Below are 21,194 nucleotides of genomic sequence, written 5' to 3'. Positions count from 1 at the left end.
TAGATGAGTAAATTAGGAATTAAAAGTATATATTAATTCGTATTTAAGACGTACATAGATGTCTAGGAGAAAAAAATAATTAGGTACACTACTATACCACATTGTCACATGCACATGCTAGGTCGGTAGCTCCATCCCATCAGAATATATACTAGTACTTTATTAATTAAAGCACATGAAATGTATGCAAAATATAGAATCAATACATAAATTTGTGTTCAGGTTAGCTTCTAATAAATTAAAACATATGCTTGTAGCTAGGAACGTGCATGACTGCTTCTTTGAAGTTTCAATGTTCTGCTGTTTAATTTTGACTACTTATTTTATTAAGAATGAAAATAAACACGTAAGCCACTTCAACTCATAAAAACAGAATAATGTAGATTGATTTAGCAAATAATTAATACTTAATTTTAATCATTCAATGAATGCACATCAATTAAACAATTTTACTTATTCCATAGAAAAATCAAAGGATCGGATAATATAGATTTGTCAAGAATAGTCAAAATTAGTAACCTATTTAAAATTGAAAAAATTAATACCTTTAATCTTCTACTAAAGCATGAAAAATGTTTTCCTCGAGTTACAACAAAAAAATTAATCTCACTGGCAATAATGTATCCAACTCCAACCCTCATCATATTTAAACTCCTCCTATTCAAACTTCTTCTTGTCATCCCAATGGCAACATCCCAATCCCTCTCGAATGGTGACGATCACGAGTCGTCGTCGCTCTTCTGCGAAAGCTGGCGGTTTTCCGTAGAAGCAAACAATGCCGGAAATTGGTCGGCTGTACCCGATCGTTGTTTAGAATTTGTGAAAGACTACATGACCGGTGATCGTTACAAGTCGGATTTCGGTCTTACTGCGAAGAACACGTTGGAGTTTGCTAAATCAGTGGATATAGCCGAAGATGGGAAGGATGCTTGGATCTTTGATGTTGATGAGACCCTTATTTCTTTCTTGCCTTACTATGAATCTCATGGATTTGGGTAAGTTATCTTTATTCTCGTTCTTATTTTTGTTGCAAATAATTATTTAATCGTTATTAAATACTTGGTATATGGTATCACTTGTATGCCGTTCACGTAGTTTTAACTTTTAATTAAGAGACTAACTAGTATGGAGTAATTAATTCGATTCAATAAGAAAATCGGACAAGTAACAAATAAATACAAATAAACTACTCTATATTAGACAATAGTGCAAAGGGTGAGTGGCATACACAAATTAAAAAAATTACTTAATTCTATTAGGGCGCATCTATAGTTATGTGCATCCAAAGTAAATTTTATAATTCGTATTTAATTTTTAGATGAACAAAAACTTACCTTGCTAATTGTTATATTCTTTGAAGGAAAACCGACCAAAAAGAGTTTGTAAAATGGGGGTTGCGGAACAAACTACCTGCCTTGCAGGCAAGTTTGAGTCTATACAAAGAAATCCATCAACTCGGGTTCAAAATCTTCCTCTTGACGGGCAGGCCAGAATGGTTTAGAAACTTCACTACAACAAATTTAGCCGAGGCCGGATACAGTGATTGGGAAAGATTGATTTTAAGGTATAATTAAGCACTTGTAATGCCTCTAAAATTCTCTTCCATTTTTCTTTTGTGTCAAGCTCATTGGACTAGCCTTAATTAACTTTCTAATTGTTGTTTTGTATTTGATCATGTAATGATGTAGGCAGCCTTCTGATGAAAACAAAAAAGCAATTGATTACAAACCCGAAAAACGGAAGCAACTATTAGATGAAGGTTACAGAATCATTGGCAATGTTGGAGATCAATGGAGTGACTTGATGGGATATCCGATTGCACAACGATCATTTAAATACCCTAATCTAATGTACTATGTTGCATGATTATTATGTTCTTGCACCATTTAAATGTGCTCTCACTTCCTATTTACATTGTCATCTATATATTAAACTATCAATAATGTCTTACACTATGTTAGCTTGTTTTGTACGGTAGGTCAAATTAGAGTTATTGCATTTTTCTCCCAGTATACGGACTTAATACATACTTCAATTCTTGACTTTTACACAACCTAAGTTAATCTTATATACCAAGCGAAGCTTGGTCTAGTTTATTTTAGTGTTTAGACAAGGCATAATGAGAATCGATCCCAGAATCTCCTGAAATTGGGAGGGGGAGCCCTAACCACATGATTTATCTCACTCTCAGCAAAGCTTGGTCTAGTGGTAGTAATGTTTGTATCTCCCAATATTGAGGTTGTGGGATCAAATCCCACTAGAAGCACTTTAGGGTGGAGATTCACTTATCCTTCCCCCTCACTCTCAAAGTGCCTAGCCTGCTAACCCGAGCCGTGAGAACTTGTGAGATTTCGGGCCGATAAGGCTCTTCTCATTCCAAAAAAAAAAAGTTAATCTAATAGAGTACGGACTTGGAATCATAGGCAAATGAATAAATGATGGTGCCTGAGTGTAACGACAGAGCACTAGTTTATCAATTAATCAATTATCATATACAATGAGACAAGCTCGAAATAAAATTTATAGAGGATATTCATATCTTAAAAAGGATGAATAGTGGACTGCTGTTAAAACTTTATGGAGAATGATTTTACACGCGCAACTTCAAGTTAGTGCATCCAATCATTCAATGCATTATGTAAAAATATATCCACGTAGAAAAATCAAAATATAACAAAGATGAGTGAAATTGGTCAATATTAGCAACCTATCTAAAATCAAAGGATAAATTGAATTTATTGGAACCTTATTATAACAACCTTTCTTTTTCTAACACCAAATTTATTCTAGGCAATAATAATGTATCTTCCTAAGAACCTCATCATACTTGTTGAACTCCTCCTTTTCACTCTTCTCTTTGTCACACCATCGCAAACTCTCTCGCAACCAAATCAAGTACCCCTCCCTACAACTTCAAAGCTCCAAAATCACGACCACGATCATGATGAGTCATCATCCCTCTTCTGTGAAACCTGGCGGTTTTCCGTGGAGACCAACAATGCCGGAAATTGGTCAACTATACCCGTCCGTTGTCATAAATATTTGATGGACTACATGACCGGAGATCGCTACGTCTCAGATTTCGGCCTTACTGCTAGAAACGCATTGGAGTTCGCTAGATCAGTGGATATAGCAGGGGATGGGATGGATGCTTGGGTTTTTGACGTAGATGACACCCTTCTCTCCACTTTTCCTATAGTTCATGGATTTGGGTAAGCTTTCCTTAATTTCTCTACTAATTTTGTTATTTGTGACTAATAGAATATAAAACATATTCCTGTGCCTCAACCATCAGCAACGTTGGGTATAAGGAGGGCTCATGCTGCATCCACGCTTCAAGCCCAATGAAATCTTGTGTGAGGGGGCGTGATAGAGTATAAAATATAATCTTGTGCCTCAACCATCAGTGACTAATTAATTATAAATTATAATGATATTGACTTTATTTAACTGATTTAACCATTGCTTTATCACTCTATACAGTATTTTATGAGTATTATTGCATAAAATGTTTATGATTGTGTCAAGTAACCCTTATATTTTGTTAAAGAGTTAATAAATCAAGTAAAAAACAACCACTAATAATACCCCCCTTTTTGTACTAAACAAGCACCATAAATTGAATTAAGAAGAATTAATACTAATTATTAGTTTCAACTTTGAAGGAAGAAAAACAGGACAGAGTTCATAAAATGGGGATTAACGAAAGGGACTAAGCTACCTGTCTTGAGGGCAAGTTTGAGTCTATACAAGGAGCTGCGTAAGCTCGGGTTCACGATCTTCCTCTTGACAGGCAGACCAGAATGGATAAGGAACTATAGTGTAGCAAATCTAATGGATGTAGGATACAGTGATTGGGAAAGATTGATATTGAGGTATAATTTTATCTAGTCTTTTCTAATAATGCTTCTGAATTTTATTATTTCGTTATGATGCTTGAGCAAAGTTGAGCTCTTCTAGGCCAATTATATATTAACTTTAATTTGATCATGTAATGGTGTAGGCAGCCTTCTGATGAAAGCAAAAAGGCGATTGATTACAAATCCGAAAACAGAAAGAAACTATTAGATCAAGGTTATAGAATTCATGGCAATTCTGGAGATCAATGGAGTGATTTGCTCGGATATGCAATTGCTCAACGATCATTTAAATACCCTAATCCAATGTACTATGTTGCATGATTATGAAATTATATATGTTTTTATGCAGCCATGTAGTCATCATGTGTCAAGGCACTCATACAATATTACTCGTACTTTTTTATTTTTATTTGACAATATTACTACGGAGTAGTTACTCTACTATTAGCACTATATTGTCACCTATTAGTAAAAGTGTTACACATTTTAAGTTTTTATGTATGATCATACCTAATAACTCCTAGCACGGACGTCATACGGGACGCGTGCTCGGTTACCATGGATATGACTGTGGAAGAGTTGAATGAGAAGTGCGGTACTAAAACCATTAGTATGAATTATTTTCCTATTGAAGTTGTATACATATCCTATAAATCAACAATTTTTTCTTTGTTGAAGATAAATACAAAGTGAAGTTCACATGAACTTCTCTAGTGAATATTTGGTAGCAAACTTAGTACAATAATAGTATAATAATACAATTGTGCAGATAATTGTATGACAATATTTTGCCTATAAATAAGCTCACCATTGTGAACTATGGAGAATGCAATAACATTAACCGTAGCAATATTTCTCTACTTGTTCACTTCTCTATTTTTCAATATCATTCTATAGTTAGAAAGCCACCTTTTAACACGTTATCATCACCAATTCCTAGTCAGATATATTTATACCTACTTCTCAAAATTATAACAAATAAATACTATCTACTTCTAAATGTTTTGAGGAGTATGTTCTATAATTGCCCATATTTTGGGATTCTCTATATTAGAAACTCAAATATTTACTGTATCGAAACAACGGTGGAGAAATTCTCTTATTTATGAATTCATTACTATTCTCCCTTGTTTTATTCATGTTGATGTTTTTTTGTTTGATTCATGCATGTTGATATTACATGCTCATCGATCTTTTACGTAAAATTTGATTTTAATAGTAACTTTGCATGCATATTATTAACTAAATTGACAAAAAGATGCAGCCTTTTTATACTTATTATTTTTCTTTCTTTTACGTACTTTTTGTGTTTCTTTCTGTTTTCGAACCCATGATCTTTAATAGATATTAGGGCTCTCGGACCACTATGGCTTGCATTCCCAGTGTGATAACCTTTTACAATTATAAATATTTATATTTGGACCATAATTTTGCCAGTACATTAGACTATTATATGATATTTTTACAATTGTACAAAACAGTAAGGGATAAACCTACCTCTATAAAAGACAGATTTCTCCCGATTTCACCACAAATCCCTTATCCTTTCCCTTTTTTTTATCCAAAAATCACCTAAAATTTTTCACCCTTTCTTCTTCGATATGTTCCCCGACGACGGCAACCAAAACACCCACACATTCACTTTTGAGGAATATTTAAGGAAGATAAAACATTATTTTCTTCTAATTATGGCGCTTGTAGTTCTGTTAGTAGTAATATTAATTTTTGTCATGATGTACAAGTGAAGTTTGTTTATTTTGTCGTTTTAGTAGATTAAAAACATGTTTTTTTTATTATATTGTTTTGTTGTTATTAATCATCATTGTATAATATTACCGTTATTATTATAATTATTGTTACTACTGTTGTTGTTGTCGTTTTGCTGTTTATGCGACTAATATGATTTATTTTTGCCTAATTATGTAATTACTCACAATAATAAACCAAGGGGGAGAAATGAACTATATTTTTTATGGTTTATTATTGTTAAATAAATTTAATTATCACGTGTTTCATTAACAAACTATAGATATGGAAGAATTAAACATATGTGTTGTACATATGATTAATTATTATAAACTAATTATCACGTGATTTGTTGTAGTTAAAATGGGAGATCTTATGAAAAGACAATTTAGCATCCTAGATTTATCTGGAAAGAAATTTTTGGAATGGAAAGTGGATGCCATGATGAATTTAAAAGCTTAAGGGTTGGAGCACACTGTTAAAGATAATAAAAGTCCCTCTTGCCAAGCAACTGATGCTACCACTTCTGCAATGACAGTTGTAAAATCTATAATTGAACAAGAAAAGGCAAAATCCTTAGTGTTATTAAGGCATCATTTGCATGAAGGCCTTAAAACTGAGTACATGATGGTTGAAGATCCCAAAGAATTATGGGATAGCCTTAATGAAAGATTTGGACACCACAAAAGGGTGCTCCTTCCTAAGGCTTTATTTGAGTGGACAAATTTACGGTTTCAGGATTTCAAATCTGTAATTGATTACAATTCAACCATACATGAGATAGTATCTATATTGAGATACTGTGATCATCCAGTCACCGATGAACAGATGATTGAAAAAACACTCACTACCTTTCATGCAAGCAACATACTGTTGCAAGAACAATATCGTGAAAGAGGTTTCAAAAAGTTTAATGAATTAATGAGTGTATTTCTTGTTGCGGAACAAATTAGTGATCTTTTGTTGAAAAATTATAATCTTAGACCAATTGGGTCTTTGGGCATTCATTATGAGGCAAATGCAACAAGTTCTTATCCACCTGAGGCAAATGCTACACGAAGAGGCGGACGTGGAAATTACAATGGCCGTGGAAGAGGCCGTGGAAATTATCACAGACGAGGCCAAGGACATGGTAAATTTTCAAAGAAACAGTAATTTTAAAAATTCTGAAAAACAGAAGGGACAGTCATCTGGAAGCCACAAACAAACTCCTTCAAAAGGAAAAGACACATGTTACAGATGTGGCATGACAAGACATTGGGGACGTTCTTGTCGTACGACCAAAAATTTGGTAGACCTTTACCAGGCTTCTGTAAAAGGCAAAGAGAAAAATGTAGAAGCAAATTATGTTAATGAAGAAAATGCTCCATGTCCTACCCTTGATGTATCCAATTTTTTCATGGACAATGCTGAAATTGGAAATGATTTCATCTTTGGAGAAAATAACAATGCTTAGATAACCCACCTACTAATGCAATATATACTATGTTTTAATGTATTTTCTGTTATGTACTGTATTTTAAATGTCTAGTCATGTATTTTTAATTTCTATCATCAATAAAATGTTCATATGATATTATTCTAAACTAATCTCATATTTATTTTATGAAGATATGGATATGCCTGAAGTTGGTTTCGAATATCAGTGCCTTTTGGACAGTGGAACAACACACACTATCTTGAAGGATAGAAAATATTTTTCACAACTAAAGTTGTTTCAGGCAAATGTAAACACTATTTCCGGGTCAGAAAAATTAATTGAAGGATCTGGAAAGGCTTGTATAATGCATCCAAATGGGACAAAATTGATGATCAATAATGCTTTATACTCGAGTAAATCTCGAAGAAATCTCATAAGTTTTAAAGATGTACGCCAAAATGGCTATCATTTAGAAATAACGACAACAGATGAAAAGGAGTATATATGCCTCACGACAGAAAAACATGGCAAGAAACATATTTATGAGAAATTGCGAGCATATTCTTCAGGGTTATATCATATAAACATACGACCCGTGGAAATCAATATGATATCTAACCAGAAGTTAGATAACAAACATTTGATTATTTTATGGCATGATCGTTTGGGGCATCCAGCAACTGGGATGATGCAAAGAATAATAGTGAATTCAGTTGGACATTCAATAAGAAATGTCAAAATTTCTCGATCAGATGAATTAACATGCTCTGCATTTCACTCGGCAAATTGATAATTAGGCCATCTATGAACAAAATTGCTACTGAATCCCCAAAATTCTTGGAAAGAATTCAGGGAGATATTTTTGGGCCAATCAATCCGGCATGTGGACCATTTCGATATTTCATGGTTTTAATTGATGCTTCTACACTATGGTCACATGTCACTATGTCAGTCTGCTTTCAAGTATGAATGTTGCCTTTGCAAAATTACTTGCCCAAATTATCAAATTAAGAGCACAATTCCCAGATCATACAATAAAGAAAATAAGACTCGATGGGGAATTTACATCCCAAACTTTTAATGATTATTGTATGTCAATTGGAATTGATGTTGAACACCCAGTAGCTCATGTTCATACACAAAATGGTCTAGCTGAATCACTAATTAAGAGATTACAATTGATTGCGAGACCATTATTAATGAGGTCAAAATTGCCATCATCTACTTGGAGACATGCTATAATACATGCAACAACACTAATTAAATTGAGACCTACAGCTTATCATAAATTCTCACCACTACAACTTGTTTGTGGTCGAGAACCAAGTATTTCACATCTAAAAATCTTTGGTTGTGCTATATATGTTCCCATTGCTCCACCCCAACGAACAAAAATGGGTCCACAAAGATGGTTGAGAATTTATGTCGGGTTTGAATCCCCCTCTATAATTAAATATCTTGAAACATTGACTGGTGACTTATTTACGGCTAGATTTGCCGACTGTCACTTTAATGAAGCAGTATTCCCAGCCTTAGGGGGAGAGAAAGTGGACCTTCGCAAGAAAGAAATAGAACTTATTTGGAATGCAACACAACTATTGATGTTAGACCCACGAACAAATATGTGTGAACAAGAAGTCAAGAAAATTGTTCATTTACAAAGTGTTGCAAATCAATTGCCTGATGTATTTGTAGACACAAAGAAGGTGACAAAATCACATATACCAGCAAAAGATGCCCCTGCACGTATTGAAATCCCAACTGATAATAAGGCCATTGAGAATTAATCTCAAGCACGCAGAAAGCGTGGGAGACCACTTGGTTCAAAAGATTCTAAACTAAGGAAATTGAAAAGATTGGATGGAATAGAAAATGAGACTAATGATGTTCCCCCGTCAGACGGTCAAGAAAGACCAAATGTGGATGAAAGTAAAGAAAATGATGATAATCCAAAAGGGGATGAACAAGAAGACAACCCTACGGGGAATGAACAAGATGTTCAAAACATCGATAACAATGAAATTTCAATGAGTTACATCTCTACCAAGACTCAGTGGAATAGGAAAGATGTTATCGTGGATGAAATATTTGCAAATTCCATCGCAATCAACATTGTGTCTGATGAAAATGATGTTGAACCAAAAACAGTGGAAGAATGTCGACACAGGAGTGATTGGCCAAAGTGGAAGGAGGCAATACTGGCTGAGTTGAAATCACTTGAAAAACGAGAAGTTTTCGGAAAAATAACTCTTACACCAGCAGGTGTAAAACCCGTTGGATACAAATGGGTATTTGTGAGAAAACGTAATGAGAATAATGAGATAGTTAGATACAAGGCAAGACTTGTAGCCCAAGGATTTTCTCAAATTCCAGGGATTGAATATGAAGAAACATATTCTCCAGTAGTTGATGCAACTACATTAAGATTTCTGGTAAGTTTGACAGTCACAAAAGGACTGCAAATGCGATTAATGGATGTAGTGGCTGCGTATTTGTATGGGTCACTCGATACAAACATTTACATAAAAGTCCCCGAAGGACTAAAACTACTAGAAAATCACAAGTCTAGACAATTACTTTCCATAAAACTAAAAAGGTCACTTTATGGATTGAAACAATCTGGAAGGATGTGGTATATAACCGTCTAAGTGAATACCTTATGAGAGAAGGGTTCAAGAACAGCCAAATTAGTCCCTGTGTTTTCATAAAGCGATCACAGTTAGGATTTGCTATTATTGCAGTTTATGTTGATGATTTGAATATCATCAGAACCTCAAATGAACTTGAGAAAACTGCAAAATACTTGATGAAAGAATTTGAGATGAAAGACCTTGGAAAAACTAAATTTTGCCTTGGATTGCAAATTGAGCACTTGAGTCATAGTATTTTTGTCCATCAGTCAAACTATACAGAAAGAGTTTTGAAAAGATTCTTCATGGACAAAGCAACTCCAATCAACTTTCCAATGGTTGTTCGTTCTTTGAGTATGAAAAACAATCCATTCAGACCACAAGAAGAAAATGAAAAAATTCTGGGTCCAGAAGTACTATACTTAAGTGCAATTGGAGCCTTAATGTACTTAGCTAACAACACTAGACCCGACATAGCTTTCTCTGTGAACTTGTTAGCCAGGCATAGCAATGCACCAACATATAGGCATTGGAAGGGAGTCCGACACTTACTCCGATACCTACGAGGAACACAAGACCTTGGTTTATATTATCAACCAAAACAAGATGCTGCCCTCATTGGGTATGCCGACACTGGATATTTGTCGGATCCTCAAAATGCCAAGTCACAAAATGGATATCTGTTCACTTATGGTGGCACGGCAATATCATAGAAATCAACAAAGCAGACATTGACAGCGACATCCTCAAATCATGCAGAGTTGATAGCCCTTTATGAAGCAGGACGAGAATGTGTATAACTCAGGTCGATGATTAGTAATATCCAAGAAGAGTGTGGAATGAGAGCAATAACAGAAAATCCAACCACCATCTTTGAAGACAATACAACATGCATCTCTCAAGTAACTGAAGGATATATTAAGGGAGATAGAACAAAACATATATCCCCAAAACTATTCTTCACACATGATCTGCAGAAGGATGAGGAAATAGATATCCAGCAAATTCAGTCTTGTGACAACCTTGCTGACCTGTTCACCAAATCACTTCCTTCCAAGAAATTTGAGCAATTAGTTCACAAAATTAGAATGCGACATCTTCGTGAACTATGCTGAAATCAGGGGGGTATTATATGCACTGCACTCTTTTTCCCTTCGATTAGGTTTTTATTCCACTGGGTTTTTCCTGACAAGGTTTTTATCGATGCAGTATATCAAAGCATATAATACTTTTAGCTATGGTTTTATCCCATAGGTTTTACCTAGCAAGTTTCACAAGACAACCCATACTCCATTTCATGTGAACGTTCAAGGGGGAGTGTTGAAGATAAATACAAAATGAAGTTCACATGAACTTCTCTAGTACAATATTTGGTAGCAAACTTAGTACAATAATGTATAATAATACAATTGTGCAAATAATTGTATGACAATATTTTGCCTATAAATAAGTTCACCATTATGAACTATGGAGAATGCAATAAAATTAACCGTAGCAATATTTCTCTACTTGTTCACTTCTCTATTTTTCAATATCATTTTATAGTTAGAAAGTCACCTTTTAACACTCTCTTTTATTTATTTATTTATTTATTTATTTTTGGCTAATTGAGTAGGTTAATTAAGATCAGAGTCTTACGACACTTCAACTAAAATTGTAAACTTTAACATATACTTCTCAATAATTTGAGATTTTACCTTATTCATTCAATAGTAAGATACCCATTATTAATCCATTACAAAGTATAATTTTTACGTAAAGAAAGATTGAGTAATGTTGAATCTTGTCAAATTGTTCTCGATATACACATCCAATTTAAAATATGGCATTAATTCTTTATACACCAACTTTAAAGATAATTAATGGTTGATATGATGCAATAACAAACATAATTTAATGTGAAATAATTAAAGGGTAATGTTATATGTAGCCCTTATAATAAAGGTGATTAAAGTTAGCCCAGCTCAATTTTGGGCAGAATTTTTTGGCCCGAAATCGGGTTGGGCCCGGCCCGGTCCGAAAAATTATTTTTTGGGGCAGGTTTGGGAATGTGAAAATTATACCCTACATCCTAGTGTAGGATGGTCTACCTACACCCCCTGATGCTACGCCGTTTTGTAGCTTGCGGGGAGTACTCACAAGCTAATTCATGCTTCAATTCTTTCCTTTTTTTTATTTAATTTTTTAATTCCTTGTTTCTTATTATTCAAGCTATGTATATAAATGATTTTAAATCCAATATTTTCTCTCTCCTCAATTGATCAATTTCCATTTTTCTACCTACATTCTCTCTAGTTAATTCATCTTCTTCATTTGATTTTATACTAATTTTGCCGTTTATTTTTCCTACGATTTTGATAATTGTTGTTGATCATCAATGGCTGATTCTTCATCTGCTAATTTCGATCGTGATTACGAAAGTGGGTTTCCGTCTTCTAGAGTTCGATTGATTGATTCGTTTGTTCATCAACAATGTGAGTAATTACAATCATAATTTTGTAATTTTTATCATCAATACATTGTTTTGTTGTGTTATAATGTTCTGTTTATTTCAACTTAATTTATGTATTATTATTCTTTTCGTTGCTTCAATTTTCAAAATTTGATTATGATTATGATGAACGTTTTTGGATTGTTCATACTTTGTTATGAATATTTCGCTGCTTCAATTTATTTCATTGCTCTATGTTTGAAAATTGCGTGATTTTGTTTGTATGCTTTTATTTATTTATTTATTTTTGGATCATTTTTATATTTAAAATTAATCAATTATGTGTTATCATTTGTACTTCTTAATTTTTTTATGTCATATATGATTATTTGTTTTTACCATTTTTTCTTGATAATATTATGTGTCAAAATTTTCCACATTGATCATGTGCAATTTTGCTATTGAACATTGTATTTGTTAATTATTGTTCATTTTTGAAACATGTTATGTTCATTTATAATTGTATATTAAAACTTTGTGCAATGAGAAAAAAAACTGATATTTCATATCTTGCTAAGGTTTTGATCTTATCTGTTTATTTAAGTGTTTGAAATTGAACATTTATATATTTTAATATGATCATTTAACTTTTATTTGAAGGCGAAGGATTTAGTGTTTAAAGGATTTAATATGATCATTTTTTGAAACTTGTTATGTTCATTTATAATTGTATATTAAAACTTTGTGCAGTGGGAAAAAAAGCTGATATTTCATATCTTGCTAAAGTTTTGTTTTTCTTATCTGTTTATTTAAGTGTTTGTAATTGAACATTTATATATTTTAATATGATCATTTAATTTGTTTTGCAGTCGAAGGATTTAAATATTCCTATAAATAAAAGTGCTGCTGGTGTTTCTGCTGCTCAAGCTCAATGTAATGTTCCTATAAATAAAGGTGGTGCTGGTGTTAAAAATGATGCTCAAGTTAATCCAAGAGTACTAATGCGTCTACAAAATCTCAAACTAGATATTTTGTTCCACCCGTAGTTCTTGGCATTGTTCCAACTTCAACTCAGGATTGTTCAAACTTCAATCCAGAAATGTTTAAACCCCATTCCAGAAATGTTCAATCGACAAATGTTTAAGTTATTCCTCCCACGGTTCCAATAAATGATCAAGGTGCTCTTGTTCAAAGTTCTTCAAGTGTTAAAGACATAAGAATTTGTTTCTATATAATACCTTTTTTAGTATATTGTTTTTTTTAAAAATTCAACATATGTAAATGATTATTTATCAATTTGAAAATGAACAAAAGTAAAGAACCAACAACCAATTCATAAAACCTAAAAATTATATATTTTTTTTCATACAAATAAAGATTAAAATGAAATATCAATTCCAATAATTTTTTTAACAAATAAAATCTATAAGTCTATTTTCCTCCAAAAAAAATCATCTATAAAACTATATACTTCCTCCGTTTTCTTTTACTTGCAACACACCTTTTAGGCACACAATTTTAGGAGATGATTAGTGAGGGTAAACGAGCTATTTTATCAATATAATTTTTACACGAAGATTAGAATAGGGTTAAGTATCATTTGTAAAAATTATAATGAATAATTTATCCGTTTACATTACATAAACCCGACCTCAAAACACGTGCCACAAGGCTGTGTTGCAAGTAAAAAGAAACGGAGGAAGTATAAGATATGATCATATACACATTCATTAATGAACATATACACTTTCATAAATGAACATATAACATGTACTATTCATTTGCAAACTTCCTTGCTTATCTTCTATTTAACCTATATTTAGTGTTTTTCTTCAAATAACATCAGTTCCGCATCCTTGCTTCCTAATTTGGTTCACCTGTTGAACAAAATGAATTAACAAATGTTAATTATTATATACACTACTTTATAAATGAACAATATATCTTACATTATTGAACATTTATCACTTTTACACTATTTGGTTTCAAATCACAAATCTAACTCTCATTAAGTTTAGTAGTGAATGTTTCTATATGCTTCATAATGTATACTCCGCAGTTTGTATAATCAGCGTTGGTAAGCCATTTTATCTTCTCCAAAACAACTACGTATTCTTCAATTCCATGTGCAAATTTATATCAAATGTGTAACTTTGGACATCACTACAATATAGCTAGATTAGTTGTAAGATATTAGTTTTAATGCATACAAATGAACATTATCAATATTATACATGAGGATAATGTATAAAAGAAATGAACATTCGTTATTTAGGCATATAAATATATATGTAAACTGAAATGAACCAATATTAACATATATTTTAAAATGAACATTACTTTATATGTAAATGAACATTATGAATTTCATAAATGGTCAAAAGATTTGATAGAATAAATAAGTCAGTTTCTCAACTCAAATGAATGATTATTTATGCATTTCATAAATGTGCATAACATATCATAAAAATGAACATTATTTATTTAGGCATATAAAGTCAAATATAAACTCAAATAAATTCAAATATACAAATGAACATTTATAATTCTATATATGTTCGTATATTAACTCGGAATCGTAGAAATGTTAACATCTATACGATAAGACTTTTTAATATCTTTTAAAAGTTCTAGATCTACAACTTGAGACTTTTGTTCGTTGTTTTTTTTTTAAAAATTTTTTCTACTCTTGTTTAAATAGGTTTTTGAAATAATACTTACGTTTCTTCAGACTATGCCTTGTTATGTTCAACGAACAGGATTCTTCTCTGAATCCTCATTCTCTTTATCTCTCTAATTCGAAATATATTTTTCGGTTCTGTAAAAAAAAAAACACAAAACATAGTAGATTTTAATGATTTTTGCATAAAATAGTTCTAATCAAGTTAGATTATGTTTCTGAACATGTAATTTCAAAATGAAATACGTAGTAGAAAAAATAGGTTCATACAAATTTTTTTAGTAAAATTACTTACTCTTTCTGTGAATGTTGTTGCGATTGTTGAATTTCTTCGCAAATGTAGACATTTGAAGGAATTTAGCAATATTTTGAAGCAATTTCGTAGTATTTTGAAGCAATTTCGTAGTATTTTGAAGCAATTTTGGTTCATATTTTCTGGTTTTGATGAGAGAGAAAGTCTAGAGAAATGAAGAAGAAGGTTTTAGAGAGAATGGTGGGTAGTTACAGTAGGTTAGTGGGTTATGGGATGTGGGTAACATGATAAACACATCATTTAGAGGGGGGTGTAGGTATCCCTACCTACACTAGGGTCTAGTGTATACCAATTATTTGGGAATGCGTTTGTATGCATTTTTAGTTGATTTTTTAGGCCCGGCCCAAAAATGGCCCGAAAAGCCCGCATGGCCCAACCATTTCGGGCGGGTTTGGGCACAAAATTCCGACCCGAAAAGTGGGCATAATTTTTTAGCTTCGGCCCAGCCCGTCCAATGATCATCTCTACCTTATAAGCATTAAATACACTTGTAAATCAGTGTAATTAGTGTTTTTATATTTTTATTTATAATTTTCTAAATTTATACGATTTTTTAATGTGTATTTAGTGTTTATATATAACCCCAAAAACTGTGTATAACATCTTTCATAATCAAAATACGAGTACATTGCATCAAAATAAGAAACTTGAGAAAATAGGAAAAAATACAGCATATTATAAGAACACAAGTGTCAGTAACTTATTGGTCCATATTCTTCCCATTCCCTCCTCAAACCAATTCACCAATCCCAAATTCTTTCCGTCAAAACCAAGTTTTCCGGCAATGTTCTTACCTGAAAACTACCTTTCTCTCTCTCTCCTCCTTATTTTCTCTCTCTTCTTTCTCACTCCTTCCCATTCTCTCTCATCGGGAAACCACCTTCTCCTTCCCAGCAACCGGAAATTCGGCCAAGATGACCAACTCTTCTGCGAGAGTTGGCGGTTTTCCGTCGAAACAAACGATGCAGGGATTTGGGATACCATTCCAACCCGATGCTTTGACTTCGTGAAAAACTATGTTACCAGTGACCGTTACTTGTCGGACTCCGAAGTCGTTGCCGGAGATGAGTTGGAATTCGCGAAATCTGTTAATGTTTCCGGCGATGGAAAGGATGCTTGGATTTTCGATGTTGATGAAACTCTTCTCTTTAATTTGCCTTATTATGAGCTTCATGGATATGGGTGAGGTTTTCTGTATTATTTGCGATTAAATTGATTGTTTTTTATTTTAGTTTAGTTAATTGGAATTTGGTAAAATTTGATTTGATGATTGTTGTTGTTATATTGTCATTAATTTATGAATTTTTGGGATGATAACAGCTAATTTCTTGATTATCTCTTTATATGAATTGATTATAGCTCCATTGAATCTATATTTTGTTGGATTATAGCTCAATGTGATAGAATTGCCGCATTTTTTGTTTGTTTGGGGAAAAATTGCCTTAAATTAGACTAAGTTATGTTGGTTTTGGAGATTCAAATGCTGGATTGAGCATGAAATATTGTGTGTTGTACTTGTAGGTTGTGATCAGGTGTTTGAATTCATGGCGAATTCAGTTTTTGAGGGTGTTCATGTTAGGAATTTCATGTGATCAATGTATTCTTATTTTTTATGTTGATGCTTAATTTGGAAGGGAGGCTGAATATTGATAGTCAACTGCTTCATGTGCAAGTTCTTAACTTGTTATGTTGATCCTTAATTGGCAAGGAAATTTCATGTGTTCTTAATTATTGCTATGGTGATCCTTGCTTCATCCATTGTTTCATTATGAGGAGTGATTGTATAATGAAATTAAAGGCGGTGTGATGTTTGTGTCAGTTATTCTTATGAGTTGTATCAGCTTTGTGACATTGGAAATGGTGCTAATTACAAAGAAATCTTTTGAGTTTGTCCTGTAACTCCTGTTGATTAATGTGGTAAGCTGGCTAATGTTAGAGATGTGTGACATTTTAGCAAGGGTTATGCAGAATGTGGCAATGTGCAATTTGGTTTTTAAAAACTGTTAATAGACCATTATAGAAACTCATTTACTCTTGAGAGCTTGTAATACTGCCATCACTTGAACACATTTCTCAGTTTAAATTTAGCTCATAGCGTGTCCTATTGCTATGTGGTGATGGATTCTCAAGTGTCTTAAAGTGCATAAAATAAACTGAAGTGTGCAATGCTGATAAGATAGGTGATCAGGATCATGGACAATGACAGGATATGCGACTTGCATATAATTCTGCTTCTCTGTCTAATGTCTATAGGATAGAGATTTAGTTTCTGTGAAAAGTATAACTATCAACTCTGATTTCAAATGCAAAACAGGATCCCTTCCTGTTTTTGCCCAGTTATTGATTTCCGAAACATTTTGAATGCAAAGCAGTATCAAATGCTTCTGTTTTCTGCTGTTTATCTCATTTGATTCGACAGTTGTGTATCATTCTTCATCTTCTTCTCTTCCCTTTCTTGGTTTTCTGAGAAATGATATACCTTGATTGCTCTGTTTCTTTCTGGGAACACATTCCTCTGTAATTCAACAACTTGTGATCTATTATTATTCATGACACAACCTACTTGTTTATATATATGTAGGTTTACAGAAAGCGGAATTGTGCCTCTTTCTGCTTCAAACTAGCAATTCTTCTAGTGGTCTTAACTAACTTCATAATTTGTTTCTTGCTTACTCTTCTAGACTAGAAAGATACTATAAATTAATCCAGAGACTCCATTCATTGCTTATTTTATCACAATGATTCTGATCCTTTTGTTGGAATAGAGTTCATGTGATTGATGTGAAGTTGTGAACCTTACATCTAAAGATCTCCGTGCTAGTATGCTACTGGTTTGGACGATTGAAACAGCGCTGCTTTCTGTTATCCTTACTCTTTGAAAGAAATACGAGTACATCATTTCTGATTTTCATATCCAAATCTTTTGGCCCTCATTTGTCTGTAGGTGGTGTTGATGGAATGTATATATTCATTTTCAACTGCTCAGAAGACAAGAATTTCTTTTGGATACATTACTTGATTAATGTTTTTGATCATATGACGAGTTGATGTATCATTCTGATGATCAATAGTTCGACACTTCCACATCATACCAGCTCTTAGTAAAATAAATTCATTTATTGGCTTTATGTGAATATGCATAAAGTGGAGAAATAAATTAAATGGTCTGCCAAACCCAGTAGTTAGCAGTTAATTCGTTCTTACTTTGCTTCCTTGACTTAAAGCTATTTCTTACTTTGCTTCCTTGGCCTAAAGCTATGCTTGCGTTTCTTGTGCTTAGATCAGAGATCTTCGATGAAGAGTCTTTTGATGAGTATATGTATCTTGCAAATTCACCTGCTTTGTCAGCAAGTTTGAGCCTGTACAAGGAGCTTCAGCAACTCGGGTTCACAATATTTGTCTTGACAGGCAGGAGTGAGCCTTTTAGAAATGCTACTGAGGCTAATCTACGGGATGCAGGTTACAATATCTGGGAAAGATTGATCTTAAGGTACGTTTAACATTTAAAGTCAATGCTTCCAGGTTATGATTGTCATATATCACTAATCTGGCTCATTATCGTTTCTTTGTTTGGTTGTTGTAATCAAATAACAGGGGGCCTTCTGATAAAGGTAAACTGGCTGTTGAGTACAAGTCCGAGAAGAGAAAGGAATTAGTGGATGAGGGTTATAGAATTCGCGGCAACTCAGGAGATCAATGGAGTGACTTACTAGGATATGCAATTGCCCAAAGATCGTTTAAACTCCCAAATCCAATGTATTATATTGCTTGATTCTGTATTGTTGTATCTTTTTAGCTGCATTCTGTCATTATATGTAAAATTCAAGCTTTGTCCATCTCAAATCTCAAGATCTTCATTATTTCCAATTATCAGTAGCTTAAATTTCTGTAAAATGGAAAATTGATTGTACAAGGGGAAGTTTGGAGGAAATTCTTTATTTTGAACATGGATATGATCCATAAATAAAAATGTTACAGGGATTGAAGATATCTTTGGAGGCTAGATTGACTTCTATTCAACATAAGAGCGTAAGCTCTCACAAGTACATCTTAACACTAGCAATAGTATGTACCATACTACCCCAAATTACCAATCATTTAAGGGATTGCTCGGAGTAAATACATAGCTTTATTATATTTAAAGCAAGAGAAGATTGAGTTGACATTATTAAGAATTCTTACTCATACTTTGTATGATCAAGTACTTGGAGAAGTAAAAGCGAGGAAGTCTGCATCGGATTGCAAGGCGTCAATCTCTTGCTCTTCTAATAACAACCAAGCTTCTATTCCTCCACAGTCAGGAATCTCAATCAGAATGAAGAGATTCCTAAATTCAAGATTCAGCTTACCACCAGTAGAACCCATCCAAACTGGGATACCAAATCCGAAGTCTGGTTGCACGTCAAGCTTACTCCAACTGGTGAACATGTATCTAGTTATATTTTTATCTTTGCTAATATCTGCCATCTTCTGCGGTCTGCCTGTAGATGTATGGCTTCAGCCCTTTTCTCACCTTGGAACTTCCTTAAAAAATTGGCATCCTTTGCTTCAGATAAACCTTTTCGAGTTTCAGCAACCAGCCCCTAGAGATTCAGCTGACTGGAAGAATGCAGTGGCATGAATGATCAGATTTCCTATGACTGGTTGGGGGTATTGGTGGATTGATACGTGGACGCATGTTCACTGTATGGATCAGCACTGAAGAACCTGCTGATCAGCATTTTATAATACATTATAATCAGTTTTTCATATTCAATTTCTGAAGCAAAATCTTTCAGAATGATAATATAAAATTAATGATGTGAACCGGTAAGTCCAAACATTTACTCACCAGATACCTCAACCTCCGACTTGGCAGCAGCAGCAGCAGTAGCCGCGGTCATTTCATGCTTCCAAATGAAGCCAGAAAGAGCCTCAATCCAAGTTGGAACGGGAACAAGCTCACTCCTAGCAATATCCTGTAATTCAGTTATAGCTTTCGGAGTAAAAATAAGCGCTCTTGCTGCACAACCACTGTCATCTTCCTCGTGATCACCTCCACTAAGAGGCCGAGCTGTTAAAGGCTTCGAACACCTCGGAGTAGCCCAGCTACAGGGAGGAAAAAGAGAGGTTGCGGTAAAAAAGTCCGGGGTAAATTACCTTCTCAAATTGCTCAGCTGAGGGCAGCCCAACTAGTGAGGAAATTACCCCAAGAGACTCCATCAAAGATTTTGTGAAGATATTGGCATCCTAAGCTACCCCTCCGCAGTCAAATGTGCTCATCTGTATTGCTAGTGGGACGAGCTCCAAGGCGTTAATAGAGGGTAGGGATTGGGAGACTGTTTCGACACGATTTGGGGCTTGAAGGAAGTCCTCTAGTGTGATGTTGGCTTGAGCTTCGACGAAGATGATCCCGCTGTCATTGCAATCGACCGTGAATTTGTCATTGGCGAGTCTGCCGGCAAGAGGATAATAAAAGGAGAGTGTCTTGGAGAGAGTTAATATGTTTATATTATCATCTGAGGAGGTTTATTTGTTGAGTAGAAAGTGAGGAACATATGACAAATCGAACAATTGGTCAAGAAGACAAAACTTGTAAGATTCTAGATGAATGGGTGTTGGAGTTGATGGCTTCATCATTTTGGTTGATAGTGTTTGTACTTGTAATGCAAGTGTTTTTTTGCCTATAATCGATGGAGTTAATTGCTTCTTCATCCCTTTTCCTTAAAAAGATGGGGGTTAGATTAAGAGAGGTGCATTATGTATGTCGTCTTTGGTATGCAGTTACTCTAATCATCATCTGTCTGATTTCATAGATTTTAAGGTACAGTATTTCACGAAGAAAAATAATGTAAACGAGACTTGATGGTCAAGTACCAACCACCTTAGTAATTTTAACAAAAAAAATTAGCTGGCCTCTAATGAAATAGTATTTTATACACGAATTAAACATTTACCCTCACTACATAAATTTAAACAAAAATGTCAAATTGAATATTAGAATTCTCATTCAATTAACTAATACTACTCCAATTCCTTCTTTTTGCTGTTTTGATTTACCCGTGATACTAGTGTAATTAAATGATCACCTCTGTACACTACTTTACTCACACATATATTACATTATTTTAATTG

The 21,194-nt window shown here is 33.6% G+C and overlaps 5 protein-coding genes and 2 long non-coding RNA genes across 7 annotated transcripts; 5 read left to right on the top strand and 2 right to left on the bottom strand.

Moving 5' to 3' along the window:
- Positions 1 to 434: 434 nt before the first annotated feature.
- Positions 435 to 1,943, top strand: LOC110692333 (acid phosphatase 1-like). The gene is made up of 3 exons (XM_021869345.1): positions 435 to 995; positions 1,361 to 1,564; positions 1,689 to 1,943. Exons 1-3 carry the CDS (start codon positions 619 to 621, stop codon positions 1,864 to 1,866), a joined length of 759 nt encoding a protein of 252 aa, XP_021725037.1. The 5' UTR covers positions 435 to 618; the 3' UTR covers positions 1,867 to 1,943.
- Positions 1,944 to 2,727: 784 nt separating this feature from the next.
- On the top strand, positions 2,728 to 4,212 carry LOC110692332 (acid phosphatase 1-like). The gene is made up of 3 exons (XM_021869344.1): positions 2,728 to 3,212; positions 3,666 to 3,875; positions 4,004 to 4,212. Exons 1-3 carry the CDS (start codon positions 2,800 to 2,802, stop codon positions 4,179 to 4,181), a joined length of 801 nt encoding a protein of 266 aa, XP_021725036.1. The 5' UTR covers positions 2,728 to 2,799; the 3' UTR covers positions 4,182 to 4,212.
- A 1,925-nt stretch (positions 4,213 to 6,137) lies between these two features.
- Positions 6,138 to 7,062, top strand: LOC110692365. Its single transcript, XM_021869371.1, has 2 exons — positions 6,138 to 6,650; positions 6,784 to 7,062. The coding sequence occupies exons 1-2, from the start codon at positions 6,138 to 6,140 to the stop codon at positions 7,060 to 7,062; spliced, it is 792 nt and encodes a 263-aa protein (XP_021725063.1).
- A 4,644-nt stretch (positions 7,063 to 11,706) lies between these two features.
- Positions 11,707 to 13,317, top strand: LOC110692379. The gene is made up of 2 exons (XR_002505450.1): positions 11,707 to 12,130; positions 12,957 to 13,317. It is a non-coding gene; the product is annotated as an uncharacterized LOC110692379 (long non-coding RNA).
- A 468-nt stretch (positions 13,318 to 13,785) lies between these two features.
- LOC110692378 lies at positions 13,786 to 15,369 on the bottom strand. The gene is made up of 3 exons (XR_002505449.1): positions 15,063 to 15,369; positions 14,809 to 14,905; positions 13,786 to 13,964 (listed from the first exon to the last, which is right to left on the bottom strand). It is a non-coding gene; the product is annotated as an uncharacterized LOC110692378 (long non-coding RNA).
- A 353-nt stretch (positions 15,370 to 15,722) lies between these two features.
- On the top strand, positions 15,723 to 19,083 carry LOC110692331 (acid phosphatase 1-like). The gene is made up of 3 exons (XM_021869343.1): positions 15,723 to 16,262; positions 18,361 to 18,570; positions 18,675 to 19,083. Exons 1-3 carry the CDS (start codon positions 15,865 to 15,867, stop codon positions 18,850 to 18,852), a joined length of 786 nt encoding a protein of 261 aa, XP_021725035.1. The 5' UTR covers positions 15,723 to 15,864; the 3' UTR covers positions 18,853 to 19,083.
- Positions 19,084 to 19,671: 588 nt separating this feature from the next.
- On the bottom strand, positions 19,672 to 20,588 carry LOC110692364 (vinorine synthase-like; the record flags this gene model as incomplete). Its single annotated transcript, XM_021869369.1, has 3 exons — positions 19,672 to 19,787; positions 19,912 to 20,200; positions 20,319 to 20,588. Coding segments are annotated over 3 exons (675 nt in total), but the record flags the coding sequence as incomplete, so codon positions are not given.
- Between the last annotated feature and the right edge of the window lie 606 nt (positions 20,589 to 21,194).

This window comes from Chenopodium quinoa, unplaced genomic scaffold, assembly GCF_001683475.1.
Source record: "Chenopodium quinoa cultivar QQ74 unplaced genomic scaffold, ASM168347v1, whole genome shotgun sequence".
In the NCBI taxonomy this organism is placed as follows: domain Eukaryota; kingdom Viridiplantae; phylum Streptophyta; class Magnoliopsida; order Caryophyllales; family Amaranthaceae; genus Chenopodium; species Chenopodium quinoa.
The sequence above is the reverse complement of the archived record's forward strand: the minus strand, read 5'-3'. Positions and strand labels throughout refer to the sequence as shown.

Excerpts from the sequence above, each read along its gene's own strand:
- LOC110692333 (XM_021869345.1), top strand. The coding sequence starts at position 619 with ATGTATCCAACTCCAACCCTCATCATATTTAAACTCCTCCTATTCAAA. Across the intron at positions 996-1,360 it reads TATGAATCTCATGGATTTGG|GAAAACCGACCAAAAAGAGT; the intron begins GTAAGTTATCTT and ends TATTCTTTGAAG. Across the intron at positions 1,565-1,688 it reads TGGGAAAGATTGATTTTAAG|GCAGCCTTCTGATGAAAACA; the intron begins GTATAATTAAGC and ends GTAATGATGTAG.
- LOC110692332 (XM_021869344.1), top strand. The coding sequence starts at position 2,800 with ATGTATCTTCCTAAGAACCTCATCATACTTGTTGAACTCCTCCTTTTC. Across the intron at positions 3,213-3,665 it reads CCTATAGTTCATGGATTTGG|GAAGAAAAACAGGACAGAGT; the intron begins GTAAGCTTTCCT and ends TCAACTTTGAAG. Across the intron at positions 3,876-4,003 it reads TGGGAAAGATTGATATTGAG|GCAGCCTTCTGATGAAAGCA; the intron begins GTATAATTTTAT and ends GTAATGGTGTAG.
- LOC110692365 (XM_021869371.1), top strand. The coding sequence starts at position 6,138 with ATGACAGTTGTAAAATCTATAATTGAACAAGAAAAGGCAAAATCCTTA. Across the intron at positions 6,651-6,783 it reads CAAGTTCTTATCCACCTGAG|AAGGGACAGTCATCTGGAAG; the intron begins GCAAATGCTACA and ends TCTGAAAAACAG.
- LOC110692331 (XM_021869343.1), top strand. The coding sequence starts at position 15,865 with ATGTTCTTACCTGAAAACTACCTTTCTCTCTCTCTCCTCCTTATTTTC. Across the intron at positions 16,263-18,360 it reads TATGAGCTTCATGGATATGG|ATCAGAGATCTTCGATGAAG; the intron begins GTGAGGTTTTCT and ends TCTTGTGCTTAG. Across the intron at positions 18,571-18,674 it reads TGGGAAAGATTGATCTTAAG|GGGGCCTTCTGATAAAGGTA; the intron begins GTACGTTTAACA and ends ATCAAATAACAG.